The 17,452-nt window shown below is 46.7% G+C and overlaps 1 protein-coding gene across 1 annotated transcript in view; it reads left to right on the top strand.

Moving 5' to 3' along the window:
- The window catches only part of DNAH11 (dynein axonemal heavy chain 11), a 292,856-nt gene that overhangs the window by 251,606 nt on the left and 23,798 nt on the right, over nt 1-17,452 (top strand). Inside the window, exons 68-74 of the mRNA XM_043967174.1 lie at nt 1,654-1,794; nt 3,017-3,187; nt 4,318-4,440; nt 5,415-5,608; nt 6,621-6,769; nt 8,114-8,241; nt 11,139-11,366. Coding sequence (XP_043823109.1) covers nt 1,654-1,794; nt 3,017-3,187; nt 4,318-4,440; nt 5,415-5,608; nt 6,621-6,769; nt 8,114-8,241; nt 11,139-11,366 — 1,134 coding nt within the window. The remainder of the gene's footprint in view (nt 1-1,653; nt 1,795-3,016; nt 3,188-4,317; nt 4,441-5,414; nt 5,609-6,620; nt 6,770-8,113; nt 8,242-11,138; nt 11,367-17,452) is intronic.

Consider the following 17,452-nt stretch of genomic DNA (forward strand, 5'->3'; position numbering starts at 1 on the left):
CATGTTCCCCAACCCCCGGTGATTATCTTTCATTGTCCTGCCTTTGGCGGGTTCCAGACATCCCTCTCTATTGTACATCACAATATTCCCTCTCTGTACCCCAGGATTAGGCAGCTCAGCAGAAAAGACTGTGGGGCAGGGGAGGGGAAGGGCTTGGAAAAATATCAATTGCTCAAACAGAAATGAATTGACTTGCCTTTTTTTAATGGTAGCTCTGAATATGCCCAGAGGCTAAGATAGAAGCATAATCTAAATAAAACTAGGAGTTTGAGATGGTCTGAATTGATATGAAAGCTTCCCCCCCCCCTTTTTTAGCCTCGTGGGGTTATTGGACATATTTACTGTTGACCTTGGTTGGACTAGAATACCTTGTTGACCAATAAAGTTGTTGGCATGGAATTGAACCAACAGCATTTTAATATTCCTTCCTGGGTCCAAGGAAGAAGCTTTTATGGGCCAAGACTGGCCAAGTCAGAGGCCCCTTTACCTACCACTCACACCCCTGCCCTGCCCCAGGCAAATTGCAAACAAGGGCAAGAACAAAATCAAGCTTGTTTCCTTTCTATAATTTAATACCTCCAGGGGATTTGATCTTACCCACATGGGCCTGCCCTCCAGTGACTGAGATTGCAATCCTTTCAAGCCTACTCACCTGGTGTATCTCTCCATAAGTTTGCCACAACATGACAAAATAAACAATCAAAATGAGAATATGTAAGATAATTTGTGGACTGATAAGACAGCTTCATGATGTAGTAGATAAAGTGTTGGACCTGGAACTAATAAGACCTGAGTTCAAATTCTGCCTATATATTCCTGGATAAGTCATTTAACTTCTATTTGCCTCAGTTTCCACAACTGTAAAATGGAAGTAATACCGCCACGGGTTATTGTGAAGACAAAATATGCTAATAACTATTATTTTTATTATTTTCTAAGGCTAGAAGTAGTCATCTAATCCAACCTTCTTAATTTTACAGATGAGGCAGGGCAGCTAGGTGGCACAGTGGATAAAATACCAGCCTTGGATTTAGGAGAACCTGAGTTCGAATTTGACCTCAGACATTTTACACTTACTAACTGTGTGACCCTGGACAAGTCACTTAACCCTCATTGCCCTGCCCCCCCCCCCAAAAAAAAATTTACAGATGAGGAAACCAGGGATCAAGAGTAGGAGTGACTTATCCCAGTTAGCATTTGAACCCGGGTCCTTTGACCCTCGAACCTTGGTTCTTTTCTCTGGGCCACACTGCCCTCCTCATGACTAACCACCACTTCTGCCCTCCATTCTCTCTCACTACTTGGTTTAAACAACAACAAAACAACAATAATGTGGGTTTAAAACTATGAAGCCGGGGCAGCTAGGTGGCGCAGTGGATAGAGCACTGACCCTGGAGTCAGGAGGACCTGAGTTCAAATCCAGCTTCAGACACTTAACACTTACTAGCTGTGTGACCTTGGGCAAGTCACTTAACCCCAATTGCCTCACTAAAAAAAAAAAAAAAAAAAAAAACCTCTAAGATCCCACAGCTGATAGGATGTGTTTTATGTTCCTCCTACTCTCTCCTTTCAAACATGTCGCTTCCTTACTCAGACCATAACTGGAGGCACCCAGAGTGACCTGATTTGTTTTTTCCATGTATCCCAACCCAGGTGGATGAAGGCAAAGAAAATGAAGCCAAAATTAATGAAGCCAGGGACTGTTACCGACCAGTGGCGGCCAGAGCCGCTCTTTTGTACTTTGTTGTTAATGATCTCCGGAAAATCAACCCCATCTATCAGTTCTCTCTAAAGGTAAGGTCATATTTGTTCTGATAAAAGTTGGGCATGTTCGCCTGCTTCTTCTGGAAGCCCTAGGCTTTATCTGACAAAGCAAAGGTTGCCATTGGCAGGGTCCTGTGTGGTGTGGAATCGGATCCTCTGCAGCCCCTTCCTCGTTTCTGCTCAGAACTCTCATTGCCCTTTTCCATGTCCAATAGTCCACAAATAAGTCAGATACCTCTGGGCATGCATCGGACCAGAACAGAGGCTCCACTTGGCAGTCCTTCCTCTGTGTTCCTGGCTGAATTCCCAAAGTACAAGAAAGCATCTTGAGGGCAGAGGGTGTTCGGGGTTTATTTGGTTGGTTCATGTTTGTCTCCCGATCCCTGGCACTCTGCCCTGAGCACTCTGCTGGGTGTAGGAGATACAGATACAAAAGTGGAAAAGCCCTGGCCTGAATGAGCTCAGGGCCTCATGAAGAAGCCTGTAGTCCAACTTAATAAGTGTTTAATGGGTCGAATCAAATTGTCCTCTTCCCAAGGTGGGGAAGGTCACAAAAAGATTGGGGGTGGGGCTGGGGGGGGAAGAAAGTGGGAAGGGGAGACAGAGACAGGCAGAAGAAGGGGAGATAGAAATGACAGACAGAAACAGACAGACACACAGAAAGAGAGAAGATGGGGAGAGAGAGGAGAGAAATGGAAGGGAGAGAGAGAAGATAGGGGGGAGAGAGAGAGAAAGGTGACTGGGGGAGAACTTTGTGGGTGACATTTGTGGTTCACAGTATGAGGAACCCTTTTTTAGCACCAACAGCTAGAGCTGCCATCCAGCCCAGCGGCAGGGGTTCTCCACTCCCCCACCATTCAATGCCTGAGATTTGGGGTATCCTAGAGACAGAAGTGGCCTGATTTTTAAAACTTTTCTATTCAATTAACAAGAATTTGTTTTCTTTCCCTTCTATGTTCCTCCACAATAATTAGAAAACAAACAAAATCTGGGCAATGAATGTGTATATATAGCCCAACAAAACAAATCCCCACATTCATTACTGGCCCCATTTGAAAGAGAAGGAAATCAATGCAGGCATAGCCCCGGGGAGATGTGCCCAAAGTAGGACCTACATCGCATAAGAACCACAAAATCCCTCCATCTCCCTGGCTGTCGTTGTCACCATTAAAAAAAGCCCAATCCCCAGTGCTGAATCCTGTGGGCTGGTCACTAGTTACCACCTCCTAAGATAACCCTGATGCTTCCACAGGCTTTCAACACACTCTTCCATAAAGCCATCGGGCAGGCAGAAAAAGCAGAGGACACCCAGGAGCGCGTCTCAAACTTGATGGAAGGCATCACCTACTCTGTTTGCCTAAATACCAGCCAGGCACTGTTTGAGAAGGACAAGCTCACCTTCCTCTCCCAGATAACTTTTCAGGTAGGAAAAAGTGATCCTGTGATAATTAACCGGGTGAATGTGGGCCACTTTGTTGGATCCAGATGCCACCTGGGGCTGTGTTGGGGGTCCTGATCATTTCTTGATGGCTCCTCCTTGAGGTGTCTGCTGGAAGGAAGGAAGGAAGGAAGGAAGGAAGGAAGGAAGGAAGGAAGGAAGGAAGGAAGGAAGGAAGGAAGGAAGGAAGGAAGGAAGGAAGGAAGGAACTAACTTTCATCCATCAAGGAATTTCCAAACCCACTGTGGAATAGACCTCTACCCTGGGAGAAGGCTTACAACCCACTATTTCCAGGAGGCTTCTTGCAGCATGGTTGACCAGGAAGGTCATTAGGCTTGTTCTGGTCCAAAGCAACATACCACACATCCCCAACTGACTCACTCTTCAAGACTCAGGAGGTTTCAGGTATAAGAGGCACAACCAATTCACCTTTCTAGGTTTTTCAGGTGATCCTATGATTGTACAAAGAGATGGGAAAGAGAATGGATTCTCACCTAACCAGGTCACAGCATTTTATCCTTTTTTTTTCCTATATTAAATGGAGCAGCTAAGTGGTGCAGTAGATAGAGTACTGAGCTCAAATTTGGCCTCAGACACTCGCTGTATGACCCTTTGCTAAATCATCCCCTTAGCTCTCAGCTCCCTACTAAGGATGATCTCCCATGACCAGAGGAGTTGTGCCTTTGGTTTCTGCTTGAGGACCAGCACATAGGATCAGCCTTGCCTTCTGGGGAGCCTTTCTTCCAAGTAGATGCTGACTATGTTTGTCCTTGGCACCACACATTTTAAGACACATTCTCTCATTTTGTCCTACTGCAGAGAATCACGTCTAGGAGTCCAGTCCCCCTCTGCTAATAGGTGCCAGAGGCTGCCCTCATCAGTGATGCTTTTTTTTTAAATTAAATTTCCATTACTGGTTTAAAAATCATTGGCACCATTGCAAACCCTTTCATGGAGCCAGAGAAGGTGTGGCTGGCAGATTTCTCCGATTAGCACACTTTGTCCTCCTCATTCACTCCTGCAGATTAAGTGGCAAATGCTTGAAGGGAGAAGTGACTGGGAGGAAAACCTAATGACCTTTTTTTTTTTTTTTTCCATTTCGTGTACTGTCAAGATTCTGCTGCGAAATAAAGAGATAGAAGGCCCTGAACTGGATTTCCTGCTTCGCTACACAGTAGAACATACTTACCAGAGTCCTGTTGACTTCCTAACGACGCCGTCATGGAGTGCTATTAAGGTATGTTAGGAAGATTGTTTTGTAATTTCCAAATCTTATTTCAAATCACAGTTCTCTTCAGTTTGTAGATGGAGCCCAGGAGAGCCAATGAAGCCATCAGACCCCACTTCCATGGCAGAAATGGCTCTGCTGCTAGAGTCTCCTACCATTCAGATCTCAGCTCTGCTCCCTAATGCAACTTAGACAATGTCACTTTACCAGGCTGAGCCTCGGTTTCCTCCTATGTAAAATGAAGGGGCCAGGTAGGTGGCTTCTGAGGTCACTGGTAGCTCCAAATCAGTAATCCAAAGTGAATTCCTCACAGTCACATAGTGAGCAATGGAAGAATCAGGATTTGAATCTAGATCCCAAATCTAAAGTCAGCATGGTTTCCATTGCACCAGTTTACAGTAATTTATTGAGCATGTGCTATGTACCATAAATTATGCTGGCACTGATGATATACAAAGTCATAACAGCCCCTACTCTCAAAGTGCTTCTGGGTGGAAGGACCAGGCGGGATCCAGAAGGATGGGGACATTCTTGCATCCATGTGAAAGATGGAAAGAGCTCTTTGAAGCAAAAGTCACCCCAATTAGTCTTCAGAGCTTCTAGTGCATTCTCAGATTTTTACAAGGAAAATAAAATAGAATCTCAGATTTCTAAATTGCAAGTCAGTTGTTCAACACTGGACACCCGTGAGAGAGACATCACGGTGTGATGACAAGACAGAGGGCAAGTGTGGGCTAGTGGGTGGAGTCAGGGAGGGCTGGGTTCAAGTCCCACTCCTGACCACACCAGCTGGGTGACCTTTGCCCTCTCCATGCCCCAGTCAATTTTCCAAGGTGACGAGTTATAGAGGTGTTGCTTATTGCCTCAGTAAAGAATTTCCACACCAGAGAGCCCCCACACTGATGAAATCACATGTCCAGACACCTGTCCTTCTTCCACTTAAACTGCTGTCCTTCGCTCCCTCCATTCCTTGTCTGTTCCAGGCGATTTCCCGAATGGAAGAATTCCGGGGGCTTGACCGAGATGTGGAAGGGTCTGCCAAGCGATGGAAGAAGTGGGTTGAATCTGAAAGCCCAGAAAAAGAAAAGTTCCCTCAGGAATGGAAAAATAAAAGTCCTCTCCAAAAGCTGATCATCCTGAGAGCAATGCGTCCAGACCGAATGACCTATGCACTCAGGTATCATGGCCTGCTGCCACTGGGGTCATGGAAACCCCCTCTGGAGAGTTAGATTGGACCCTGGTGGGGGAAGGGAGCTCCCTGGGGTTGAGTTTGGTGAGGCTATAATGGGCCTGTGCTAATAGGGAATCAGCAAAATGCTGAAATTCATTAAGCATTCACCAAGCATCAATAATTAAATTTATTAGGCACTGACTGGGTACATAGGCCCTTGATATTAATGCTTATGAAACTGGGTGAAACACAAAATCTCATACAAATCGCCAGAAAAATATAGCCCCGTCCTCATGGGGAGTGAATCCTAAAGGCCTGGGAGGAGACAAATGGAAGCCCACTTGGCAGTGTAAGTGTCACCAGGGTTCAGAGGTTAGGAGCAGGCATTATCTGAGTGGTCACTCTAGCTGTCTCTGCTTAGTTCCCTTTTAAAGATTCTGCATGTCTAAGAAGAGACAAAATCCCTCAGAGAGAGCCCAGAAGCCTGAAACCTTTCCACCCCAGCCAAACAGAACCAGAGAGCTCTGCGCACTTGACAGGATACTCTTCTTTCTGTCACAATTATTAAGTGCTTACTGTGTACCAGGCACTGGAGCCAAGACAGAACAGTCTCTGTCCTCAAGAAGCCAACAATCAACGATGGGGAGGGTCACAGGGAGCCAGCAGGCCAGCATGATAGGAACAGAGAGTGTTTGAAGGGGAGGGATGTGGAATAAGATGGAAGGACTGAGGGGCTGAGTTCCATCTCTGACCACAGACACAGCACAGCCTCTCAGAACTCCCATCAGCTTCTGTGACCCTGAGCTGCGGCAGTGGAAGGAGCTTCCACACAGGGAGCTTCTTCCAGGGACATGTTATGGATAGGGACCAAACAAACATACCCGACTACTGTCCAAACACCTCAGGAAACAAGCAGGACACCTTCCTTCCTCAGCCAACAGTGGCAATTCTCCATCTTTCAGTACCCGTGATGATGTGGCTCCTGTTCTCTGATGCCCTGCCTTTTCTTTGGAAACAGGAATTTTGTGGAGGAAAAGCTAGGCCCCAAGTATGTGGAAGGACCCCGGCCAGACCTCAGCAAGTCCTATGAAGAGAGCAGCCCAGCCACACCTGTGTTCTTCATCCTGTCCCCTGGGGTCGATGCTCTCAAGGATGTGGAGGCCCTTGGTGAGGGTCTGGGGGGGGGGGCCTGCGGTCTTTCCTTCCTCCATTCACTATCAGCAGACAGCACTGGCTCTGTGCCATTCACTATGCTGGGCACTGTCCCTCTCCCCCAATTTCTGATGTCAGTCTGTCATCTCTCTCTTCTCTCTATCCCTTCCTCCCTCTTCTCTGTCTCTTTGTCTCTGTCTCCCTCTGTGTGTCTGTCTGTCCCCTTGTCCCTCTGTCCCTCTGTCCCTCTTCTCTCTCTCTCTGTTTGTGTCTCTGTTTCTCTAACTCCATCTCTCTTTGTCTGTCTGTCTCTGTCCCTCTGTCTCTCTCTGCCTCTTCTCCCTCTCTGCCTCTTCTCCCTCTTTCATTCTCCCTTTCTCTCCCTCTTCTCTTTCTCCTCTTTCTTCCCTTTCTACCTTTCCCCCTCTCCCTCCCTTCTCTCTTTCTCGGTATCTTTCTGTCTCCCTCTCCTCCCTTTCTCTCTCCCTCCCTTTCTATCTCTCTGTCTCTCCCTTTGCCTCTCCCTCCTCTCCATTTCTCTCTCCCTCTTCATCCCCCCCCCCTTCTCTCACACTCTCTCTCTTTCTCCTACCCCTCTTTCCCTCCCTGGATCCGCCTTCATTCCTTTTCTGCTTATTGTAAATTGGGTATCTGGAGAGTGTAAAGATAATCACCCAGTAGCCCAACGGCAGGCACATTCCTCTGCCTGGCATGATGTTTGGGGGCTTTGTGCTGTTGTCTACCTTTTGACTCACGGAGGGAAGACCAGAGGGCAATTTTCTCCCTGCTACTGTAATCGCTCGCCCCCTCCTCCTGTGACTGAATAATGGTCATTATAGGCGGGTACTCCATTGTGCAAGGCCCGCTCGCTTTGTGTGCTGGATCATTCTTCCCCACAGACTGTGCCCAGAATACCAGGTTAATACAGCTGTGACCTAACTGTGCTCAATTTAAACTCGGGCCTCACAAGGTGAGAGGCTGGTGCATTTTCCCACTGAACCAATCACTCACAAAAATGAGGCGATATCTACCACATGTTGCTCCTTTAGAAAAAAGAGGAAAGGTTCTGCCCCCCTGGAAGAGTTTAGGAAGCTGGGTAACAATGCCCACCATCTCTCCAAGTGGCAAGTTCCCCATTATAAAGCCAAAGGCACCGATTTCCAAAAGGCTTTTCTATATGGCAATGGGCACCATGGAGAGCTCCCCGCATCTGCTTGTTGAAATTGTAAGGAATTTAGTTTGGATACCTGGGGGAGGGGGGGGGGGCACATAAAGGCCAGTGTTGTCAGAGGGAAATGAGGTAGCTCATGCTCTTGTTTTGTTCCTGCCTCTCTCCCTCCTCCTCACTTTCTCCCCCAGGCAGAAAATTGGGCTTTACAATTGATTCTGGAAGGTTCCATAACATATCCTTAGGACAAGGCCAAGAGACCTTCGCGGAAGCAGCTTTGGAGAAGGCTTCCAGGGAAGGACAGTGGGTTGTCCTCCAAGTGCGTACGGGAAGTGCCATGAGGGGGCTCTGGGAGGGTCCTCCTCATGTCTGGGTGTGGGGCCGGGAGCACTCTCTGTCTTAAGAGGTCATGGGATGGGAGTGAAGGCCCTGATGGGAGTCAGACTGTGGCCGTCATCATTAGTAATAAGTGCTCACTTAGAGGCTGGGTTCCAGAGCCAATGAGAGTGAGGTGCCAGGGAGAGCTGGGCTGGGCAATGGCTGGGCGGGACCCTGGCCGCCTTCACCTGACTATGACAGCAGCAGCAATAGCAGCTGCCACTCCCAGAGCCCTCCGAGGGGGTGTCCGTGTGTTGTCTTGTTTGCTGCTCCTCAGAATCCTGTGAGGGAGGTCGTATTATTGTCTCTGCTGTACAGTAGAGGAAACTGAGGCAGAAAGGGATTCAGTGGCTTGCTTGGGTTCATGTAGCCAATAAGGATCTGGTACAAGATTTGAACTCAGGCCTTCCTAACTCCATGTTCACTGTGCTGCCTGACTGGTGGAGAGGGTCCCAAACTGCACTGATAGAGGGAGTGAGCTCATCTAGGAAGCCATAGGCCCAGCCCCTGTCCTGACATGTCTAGTGATGGAACTATAAAGATGAAAACAAAATCCTGCCTGCCCCCAAGGAGCTCACGTTCTCCTTGGGTACACATATAAAAAAACACAAAAGTATACTCAAAGTAATTTTTAGAGGGCCAGAATTTGTATTGTGCTATGAAAGCATCTATCAGTCAATCGACCAACAAGCACTTATTAAGCACCTACTGCATGCTGAGCACTAGGCAAGGTGCTGAGCATACAAAGATGAAGAATGTAGCTTGCTGGGGCAGCTAGGTGGCACAGTGGATAAAGCACCAGCCCTGGATTCAGGAGGACCTGAGTTCACATCTGGCCTCAGACACTTGACATTTACTAGCTGTGTGACCCTGGGCAAGTCACTTAACCCTCATTGCCCTGCAAAAAAAAAAAAAAAAAGAATGCAGCTTGCAGAGGGGGTGACCCAGACAAAGCTCTGCTAATGTGGTGCTCATGCCTGGAGTGTGAGAGAAGTGTGGAGAGTCAGAGGACCCGGGTTCAAATCCCAGCTCTGCTACTTACAATGTACATGACTTTGGGCAAGGTATTCCATCCATCTGGACCTCAGTTTGCTCATCTGAAAAGTGAGGGTCACTGCTCCTCTTTAGGTTTAATCTGATGTGGTGCCAAGGGAAGCCTCAGAGCTGAAGCTGGATGGAGACTTGATTCCATTCAACTTCTCTGAGACTCAGTTTCCTTCTCTGTAAAATGGAGGCAGCCAGACTTATGCTGCCAGCCCTAGGGGGGTCTTGGACTTCTTCAGGTATTGGAGAAGCGGGGCTCCTGCTCAGCCAGGATTCCTGTTCTCTCTAGTCTCTGGGGCTGATTTCTTTTGCCTCAGTGAGCGCATGAGCTAGGACAAGCAAGAGAGGAAAGTCCCGGTGAGGAGATGAGATGATACCCAAAGGACAGATGGTGTCATGATCTGCACAGTTATGAACTCCCCTTTTTTCTTAAGAGACGTGGTAGCAGTGAGCAGCATCTCCCCCTACTGGTGGGAATTGAGGCATGGAATGGTTAAGGGACTGTCCCAGGGTCACACAGCTCCTAAGTGTCTGAGGTAGGATTTGATTCCAGGCCCTCCTGACTCAGAGGCTGACTCTTTATTCACTATTCCACACAGCCTCTTGCTTCATATATCAGTAGATATCTAACAGATGAGGCTATGAGATGGTACCATGTGTAGACTACTGAACTTGGAGTCAGGAAGAAGTGAGTTCAAATCTTGCCTCAGACACTTCTTAGCTGGGTGACCCTGAGCAAGTCACTTCACCCCGTCTGCCTCACTTTCCTCATCTGTCAAATGAGCTGGAGAAGGAAGTGGCAAACTACTCCAGTGTTTTTGCCAAGAAAACTCCAAATGGGGTTAAGGAGAGTCAGATACGAGCGAGGCCTGCTCCTGTGGCATACGCTTGACATATGTTTGCTTAATGACTTTCTTTTTGTTTGTGCGAAGGTGGCCTCCAGCATCTTGGGTAAATGCTATTGCTCTGTTGTCTCTCCCCTCCCACTCCCACAGTGCTTCCTCTCTGGTCCTCCCCTGTGTGTTGTGATGTTTAAAATCTAGCCTAGAGTTCCAGCCTGGTTGGGTTCTTCTTTAATCAGGAACTCTCTAGCAAGCTGATTGTGGAAGCTTTTTATAGGTCTGGAACAGAGGCGGTCCTTACACACTGCTTCAAGCTGACTGGTTGGTGTCATCCAAATCCATTGTTTTTAAAGGTGTTCTCAAGTTGGGTTCACAGTCTAGCTTCTGAGAACAATACCTTCTTTTTTTAAAATTTTTTTTTCTTTTTTAAGTGAGGCAGTTGTGGTTAAGTGACTTGCCCAGGGTCACACAGCTAGTAAGTGTCAAGTGTCTGAGGCCAGATTTGAACTCAGGTACTCCTGACTCCAGGGCCAGTGCTTTATCCACTGCGCCACCTAGCTGCCCAAACAATACCTTCTTAAGAGCTAGCCAGGTGTGATTACAATCCAGTTAACTTGAAGTAGGCTAATCAGCAGTCAATCACTCTCACTTGATTCAATCAGTATAGATTAATCTCCAGGTGGGTCTTTGAGTATCTGCTAAATCCCATTATTTCATCACAGTGTCATCCTCCTCCATTACAATGGAGGCTTCTGGAGAGATCAGAAAGCTGAGCCCTCTCATTTTACAGATGGGGAAACTGAGGCACAGGGGGCATGTCCAGAGTCAGAGACAGAACCAGGATGCAGACCAGGCCCTCTGCCTTCACTCCAATGCCCTTTCTAGCAGAACCCAGTCCTTCTCTAGCAAACATTCCCATCTCACCAAGAGTGAATATCACCTTGTTGTCTAGAACGTCCACTTGGTAGCCAGGTGGCTGGGGACCCTGGAGAAACTCCTGGAGCATCTTGGCCAAGAAAGCCACCAGGATTACAGGGTCTTCATGAGTGCGGAGCCAGCGCCAACCTCCAAGGAGCACATCATCCCCCAAGGCCTTCTGGAGAACTGCATTAAAATCACCAACGAGCCCCCCACGGGCATGCTCGCCAACCTCCACGCAGCGCTCTACAATTTTGATCAGGTAGGAGCACGGCCAAAGTCTTTGTGTCAGTACAGTCCATCTGCCTCTTGCCTCTGCCCCTTGCAGAGCAAAGAATTAAACTTGGGACTCTCATTTTCATCTTGCTGCTTTTAGCAAGTTGGCTACGCCTCTTCCAGAGCTGAGGAAAGGCAGCCCAATGGAGAGGCCACATCCCCGTCCGCCATTTTGCAGTGATGGGTGGTGGTGTGCCAGGCACTGTGATAAGCCGTCGGAGTACAAGAAAGGGCCAAAAATAGCATCTGCCCCCAACGAGCTCACATTCTAATGGCAGAAACAACATTTAAATAATAGGTAAATGCCTCAGAGGGAAAGTCGCTTTGGGAGAATGATTTCTCAATGAGTCCTTGCAGGTGACCATGTAAAAGAAGTCAGGTTCCTGAGTACCTGAGAATTCTAGTTCTGCCATAATCCACCCACCCATCAGCAGGCATTTAGTAAGCACCTGCTATATGCCAAGCATTCTCTTAGGCTCCTCAGATATAAAGAGAAAAATGAAACCATCCTCCCCCTCAAGGACTCTCAATGTTCAAAGAGGATTTCTCTGAAATCCTACGTTCAAATAGGAAAATTCCCCTGTAGTGCTAACTAACCTTGCTAAATAAAGGCACATACCCCGCTTCCCCAGAACAACAGAATGTAAAGATTGCAGGCTGCCTTTGCAGATGCCTCTTTGGTCAAGCTGATCCTAGGAAGGAGGGGAGGGAAGGAGAAAGGGAGGGAGGAAAATAGGCTGGGAGGGAGGGCCTAATATGAACAAACTCCATGCTAACAATTCCTTAATCTAGTGCAGACCAGAGGATTTAAGTACATTCAAGATCTAGTTCAACCATCTCACTTTACAATCAAGAAAATTAAGACTTAAGGGAAATGACTAGGCTAAGGTCACACAGTGAGTGCTGTCAATGTACTAGGTTTTCAATAAATGCTTATTGAAAGGATAGGGTATGATTTGGAGGTGGGGGGTATACACAATATACTTATATACGCATATATACATATACACACACCTGTATGTATATACATATGCATGTATACATTTGTATACACACATACACACACACACATTCATACAACCAGAGAATACCAAAGGACCTTTAGAAGTCATTTAGTTCAGGGGCAGCTAGGTGGAGCAGTGGATAAAGCACAGGAGAACCCGTGTTCAAATCTGGCCTCAGACACTTGACACTAGCTGAGTGACCCTGGGCAAGTCACTTAACCTTCATTGCCCCCCCCCCAAGTCATTTAGTTCAATGTCTTCATCTTACACTTGAGGAAACTGAGCCCTGAGGTGTTAGGGGCCTCACTCAATGTCATGGAGGGAATCAGAGGCTGACCCAAGACAGATCTGCCCAGGCAGATCTCCTGTCCCCTCACTCAGTGTTCTCTCCATGCTTTGCAGGAGATACTGGATCTAGCACCAGAGGACCTGCATTCCAGTTCTGCCTCTGATGCTTGCTACCCATGTGACTTAACCTCTCTTTGCCTCAGTTTCCCAATCTGTCAAATGAGGGAGTTGAGCTAAGTGACCACCAAATGTCTCTCCATCTCCACATCTGGGAGCCTGCTATCCAGCCTCAAGACTGCCCCAAGTGTGGCTCTCTTCTTTCCTTTCTTTTTTTTTAGTGAGGCAATTGGGGTTAAGTGACTTGCCCAGGGTCACACAGCTAGTAAGTGTTAAGTGTCTGAGGCTGAATTTGAACTCAGGTACTCCTGACTCCAGGGCCGGTACTCTATCCACTGCGCCACCTAGCGGCCCCAAGTGTGGCTCTTTTCACACTCTCTCCCCCAGTCTTGGTGGTGGTTGTTTTCTTCCCATAAGATTAAATAGGAGGGGTGTGTGCTGTCATGTACTGAGTCTTATGCCTGGAGCCAGGAAGACCCGGGTTCAGGTTGTATCTCTGACATTGGCTGGTTCTGAGACCCTGGGCAAGCCAATTGCCTTCTCCAGCCCCAGTGACCTAGGCTTGAGCTGCTAAGTCACTGGTGGGATCCCTGTGTGGGTGTGAGTGGTACATTGTGATGCTAGAAAGGAAGACAAGACCGGAACTGTGGAGGCTCCTGAGTCTGGACATTAGTGGGGAACCTGCAAGGGTTCTAAGGGGGGGCAGACCTGATGGCCTCTGGGGGCCCTCTCAGCTCTACTGTGTATGATCCCCTAATCCAGGACCTAGAATCAGAACCCTGAAGGCAGGGCCCATGGTGACCTGCTTACACAGCCTTAGGAGGGAGAGCATTTAGACATTATCATCCCCATTCTTCAGATGAAGAAACTGAGGCTCAGAACAGTTATATGGCGCACTGAAGGTTAGGTGACTGTGTGGGAAAGCTGGGCCTGGAGTCCAGGCTTAGCAGGACTGGCCACTCATGTGTCACTTACAATCTCCGAGTGCTGAGAGCGCCAACGCGCTAGTATATAGAGAAGTTTACTCGCTTTCCCAGGATCCCATAGAGTATGTGTCGGACAGGCCTCACACCCGGGTCTTCTGGACCCTATTGTCAGCCTTTCATTCACCCCACCCTCAAGCTGCCTGACTTGGATTTTATCATGAATAATGAAACTGTAGGAAACAAGCACCAATATGTAGTCAGGAATTTGCCTGTTCTGGGAAACGGAGCCTGAGTTGACCTTACCACAGTAGAGAATTCAGCCTCGTTAATTCACTAAACACTGACCAGGGGCCTAGGAAGGGCATAGTGTTAGGCTGGGCCTTCCAAAGTCTGAATTCTTGGTGCTGATCCTCTTTTTCCATCTTTGTGTATGAGCCTAGGAATAATGTGGGTGCTTTTGTGGGCCTATTTCCTTATCTCGGGGTCAAGTGGGTTATTCACCATGGCAACTTATAGGATAAGGGAGTATCAGCCCCAAGCATAGTCGCCATTTCTTCTGCTCTTGTATTTCTCCAAGAGTCTCCATTCTTGGCCTCACTTCTGTCAACCATAAACATATGGGGGTGGGAGTGGGGAGCATCACAAGATCCTAGCTATAGAGATGGGATGGACTCTGGGGGCCATCTGACCCAATTCCTTCATTTTGTAGGTGGAGAAAGTAAGGTCCAAGGAGGTGAAGAGACTAGCCCAGTGTTATACAGGTAGTGTTAGATGGGATTGGAATCCAGGCCCTTGGACTCTCACGTCAGTCCTGTCAAATAGGTGAATGTTAGAATTGAGCAGCAGGGTTATTTAAATTAAATACTAGAAACAACATTCAGTGTCACTAACAACTATACTTGCTTAGTAACTATTTACCTTTAAATGAATTTATTTCAGTGCCTAAAGTATCAGCAGTTCTTTCCTTCCTCCTTCTATTGTTGGACTGTTCAGTTGCACCTGCTTTTTTGCAACGACATACAATACTACTTGTTTATTTATTTTAATAACACTGTGGAGGCACATTCCTAACAGTGGAATTACTGAAGAAAGGGTATGATGATTTTTGTAACCTATGCCACATATGCCTGATTATTTTCTAACAAAATTGCACTTCTGCAATTCTACCAGCAATGAATGAGTGGACTTGTTTCTCTGTACCCTGGTGGAAGTTGTTTTAAAATTTTTCAAATTTAATTTGATCTGTAGATTTAATCTGTCTGGTAAATATTGATGTGCCTCCAAACTTCGAGCCAAAATGTTCAACATGCTCAGAAAAACAGCCAACATGTTAGCCTTAACTAGCGCCTTAGGTCTTTTAAGCATTTCTAAGTGTTGGCAGCCACCAACATCAAGAGGTCATCTCTCCTGATGGGTAACAGGGCCCAGACTGCAAAGAACCACTGCTTCTAGGCCCTTGCCAATATTCTATGCCCCTTGAGCCCCTGCACCTGCTTCTTCTAAAAGTTGTAGAAAAGGACCCCTGTTTTGGCTCTTCTCACACCCAGATGGCCCAGTTTTCCCCCAAGAGGAGCCCAGGTTTTGTCCACAAACTCATGCAAGAAGAACAGGCAATTGTGTATGCAAAACGGATGATGGTGAGCACGGGACCCACTGGGGACACGCCACTGCCAGGTCTGTATTTGTGAGACAGGAGAGCCTACGCTCAGGAGTAAGGCAGTGCCTTGCTCAGTCTGTTTCAGAGTTCTGGCTTGTATTCCTGAGGCACTTTCAGGCTGGCAAAGGGCTTGTTGGCTTGTGGAGTGGCACAGTGACCAATTTGTCCCCCCCCCCAAAAGATTTGTCACTGACCACGCTTGTTTGGACCTGGGAGATTGAAAGATGGATATTGTTCTGGTGGGTTTTAGTCCTAAGAAGAGGCCAGAAAAAAACCAGAAATTTGGTAGTTATAATAACATTGGGGCAGGCAGGTGGTGCAGTGGATAGAGCACTGGGTCTGGAGTCAGGAAGACCTGAGTTCAAGTCTGGCCTCAGACTCTTACTAGCTGTGAAACCCTGGGCAAGTCATTTATCCTATTAGCCTCAGTTTCCTCATGTATCCAATGAGCTGGAGAAGGAAATGGCAAAGCACTCCAGGATTTTTGCCAAGAAAACCCCAAATGAGGCCACAAAGTGAATATACTAGACAACAATTTACAGAATGCTGAAAAATTGGCACCCTATGAGGAAATGAGCATTAGGGGTGGGAGTTGGACCCAGGTCTTACTGATGCCAAGTCTAGGGCTCTACCCACTACACTTGGGTAGCCTATTCAGCCCTTGTCTCAGAACAGCCTTCTGAGGTGAATAGTGTCAATCCTGGTATTCCATTTTCTCCAGGTGAGGAAACTGAGGCTCAGAATAGTGATGACTATTCTGCAGGCTCACACAGCTGCTAACTGTTTCAAGCACGTTGTGAACTCTCTGTGCTTGGGGCCTGTGGGTCACAAGTGGCCAGCAAAACTTCAAATGGGGCAGGAACCCGATTAAAATGTCATCAGGAAATGTTTAACAAAATAAATAAAAATACAATACAACACAGATAATGTTGATTTATGGTTTCCCAAGTCAATAGGCACCCAAGGGATTCATTTCTACTTGTTTGACTTCATTGGTCTTGTTTATGCTGCATGGATTCTACTGGTGGTACTATAAAGATTGAATTATTTCCTTTTTTAACTTCAATATTTTATTTTTTTCAATTACATGTAAAATTTTTGTGTGTGTGTGTGAGGCAAGTGGGGTTAAGTGAATTGCCCAGGGTCACACAGCTAGTAAGTGTTAAGCGTCTGAGGCCAGATTTGAACTCAGGTATTCCTGACTCCAGGGCCGGTGCTCTATCCACTGCGCCACCTAGCGGCCCCCGTAAAAAATTTTAACATTTGTTTTTGAAAATTTTTGAGTTCCTAATCCTCTCCCTCTCTCCTCTCCCCCCTCATTTAGAAGACAATCGATGATATAGGTTATACATGTGCAAAACATATTTCCATGTTAGTCATGTTGTGGGGGGAAAAATACACAGGCAAAAAAATATCACCCCAAACAAAAAAATAAAAAACATTTAAAATAGTATGCTTTTTAAAAAAAATTTATTTTTATTTTTTGCGGGGCAATGGGGGTTAAGTGACTTGCCCAGGGTCACACAGATAGTAAGTGTCAAATGTCTGAGGCTGGATTTGAACTCAGGTACTCCTGAATCCAGGGCCCATGCTTTATCCACTGCACCACCTACCTGCCCCAAAATAGTATGCTTTGATCTACATTCAGACTACATCAGTTCATTCTCTGAAGGTGAATAGCATTTTTCAAAATGAATCCTTTGGAATTGTTCTAAGATCATTGTATTGCTGAGGACAGCTAAGTCATTCACAGTTGATCATCATACATTGTTGTTGACTGTGGACAGTGTTCTCCTGGTTCTGCCCACTTCACTTTGCATCAGTTCATGTAAGTCTTTCCAGCTTTTTCTGAAATCTTCAAGCTCATTATTTCTTTTAGCACAATAATATTCCATCACAACCATATACCACAACTTGTTCAGCCATTCTCCAATTGATTTCCAATTCTTTGCCACCACAAAAAGAGCTGCTATAAATATTTCTGTACAGATAGGTCCTTTTCCTTTTTAAAAAAATATCTTTGGAATACCAGCCTTGCAGGATCAAAGGATATGCACAATTTTATAGCACTTTGGGTATA

Source organism: Dromiciops gliroides, chromosome 5, assembly GCF_019393635.1.
Source record: "Dromiciops gliroides isolate mDroGli1 chromosome 5, mDroGli1.pri, whole genome shotgun sequence".
In the NCBI taxonomy this organism is placed as follows: domain Eukaryota; kingdom Metazoa; phylum Chordata; class Mammalia; order Microbiotheria; family Microbiotheriidae; genus Dromiciops; species Dromiciops gliroides.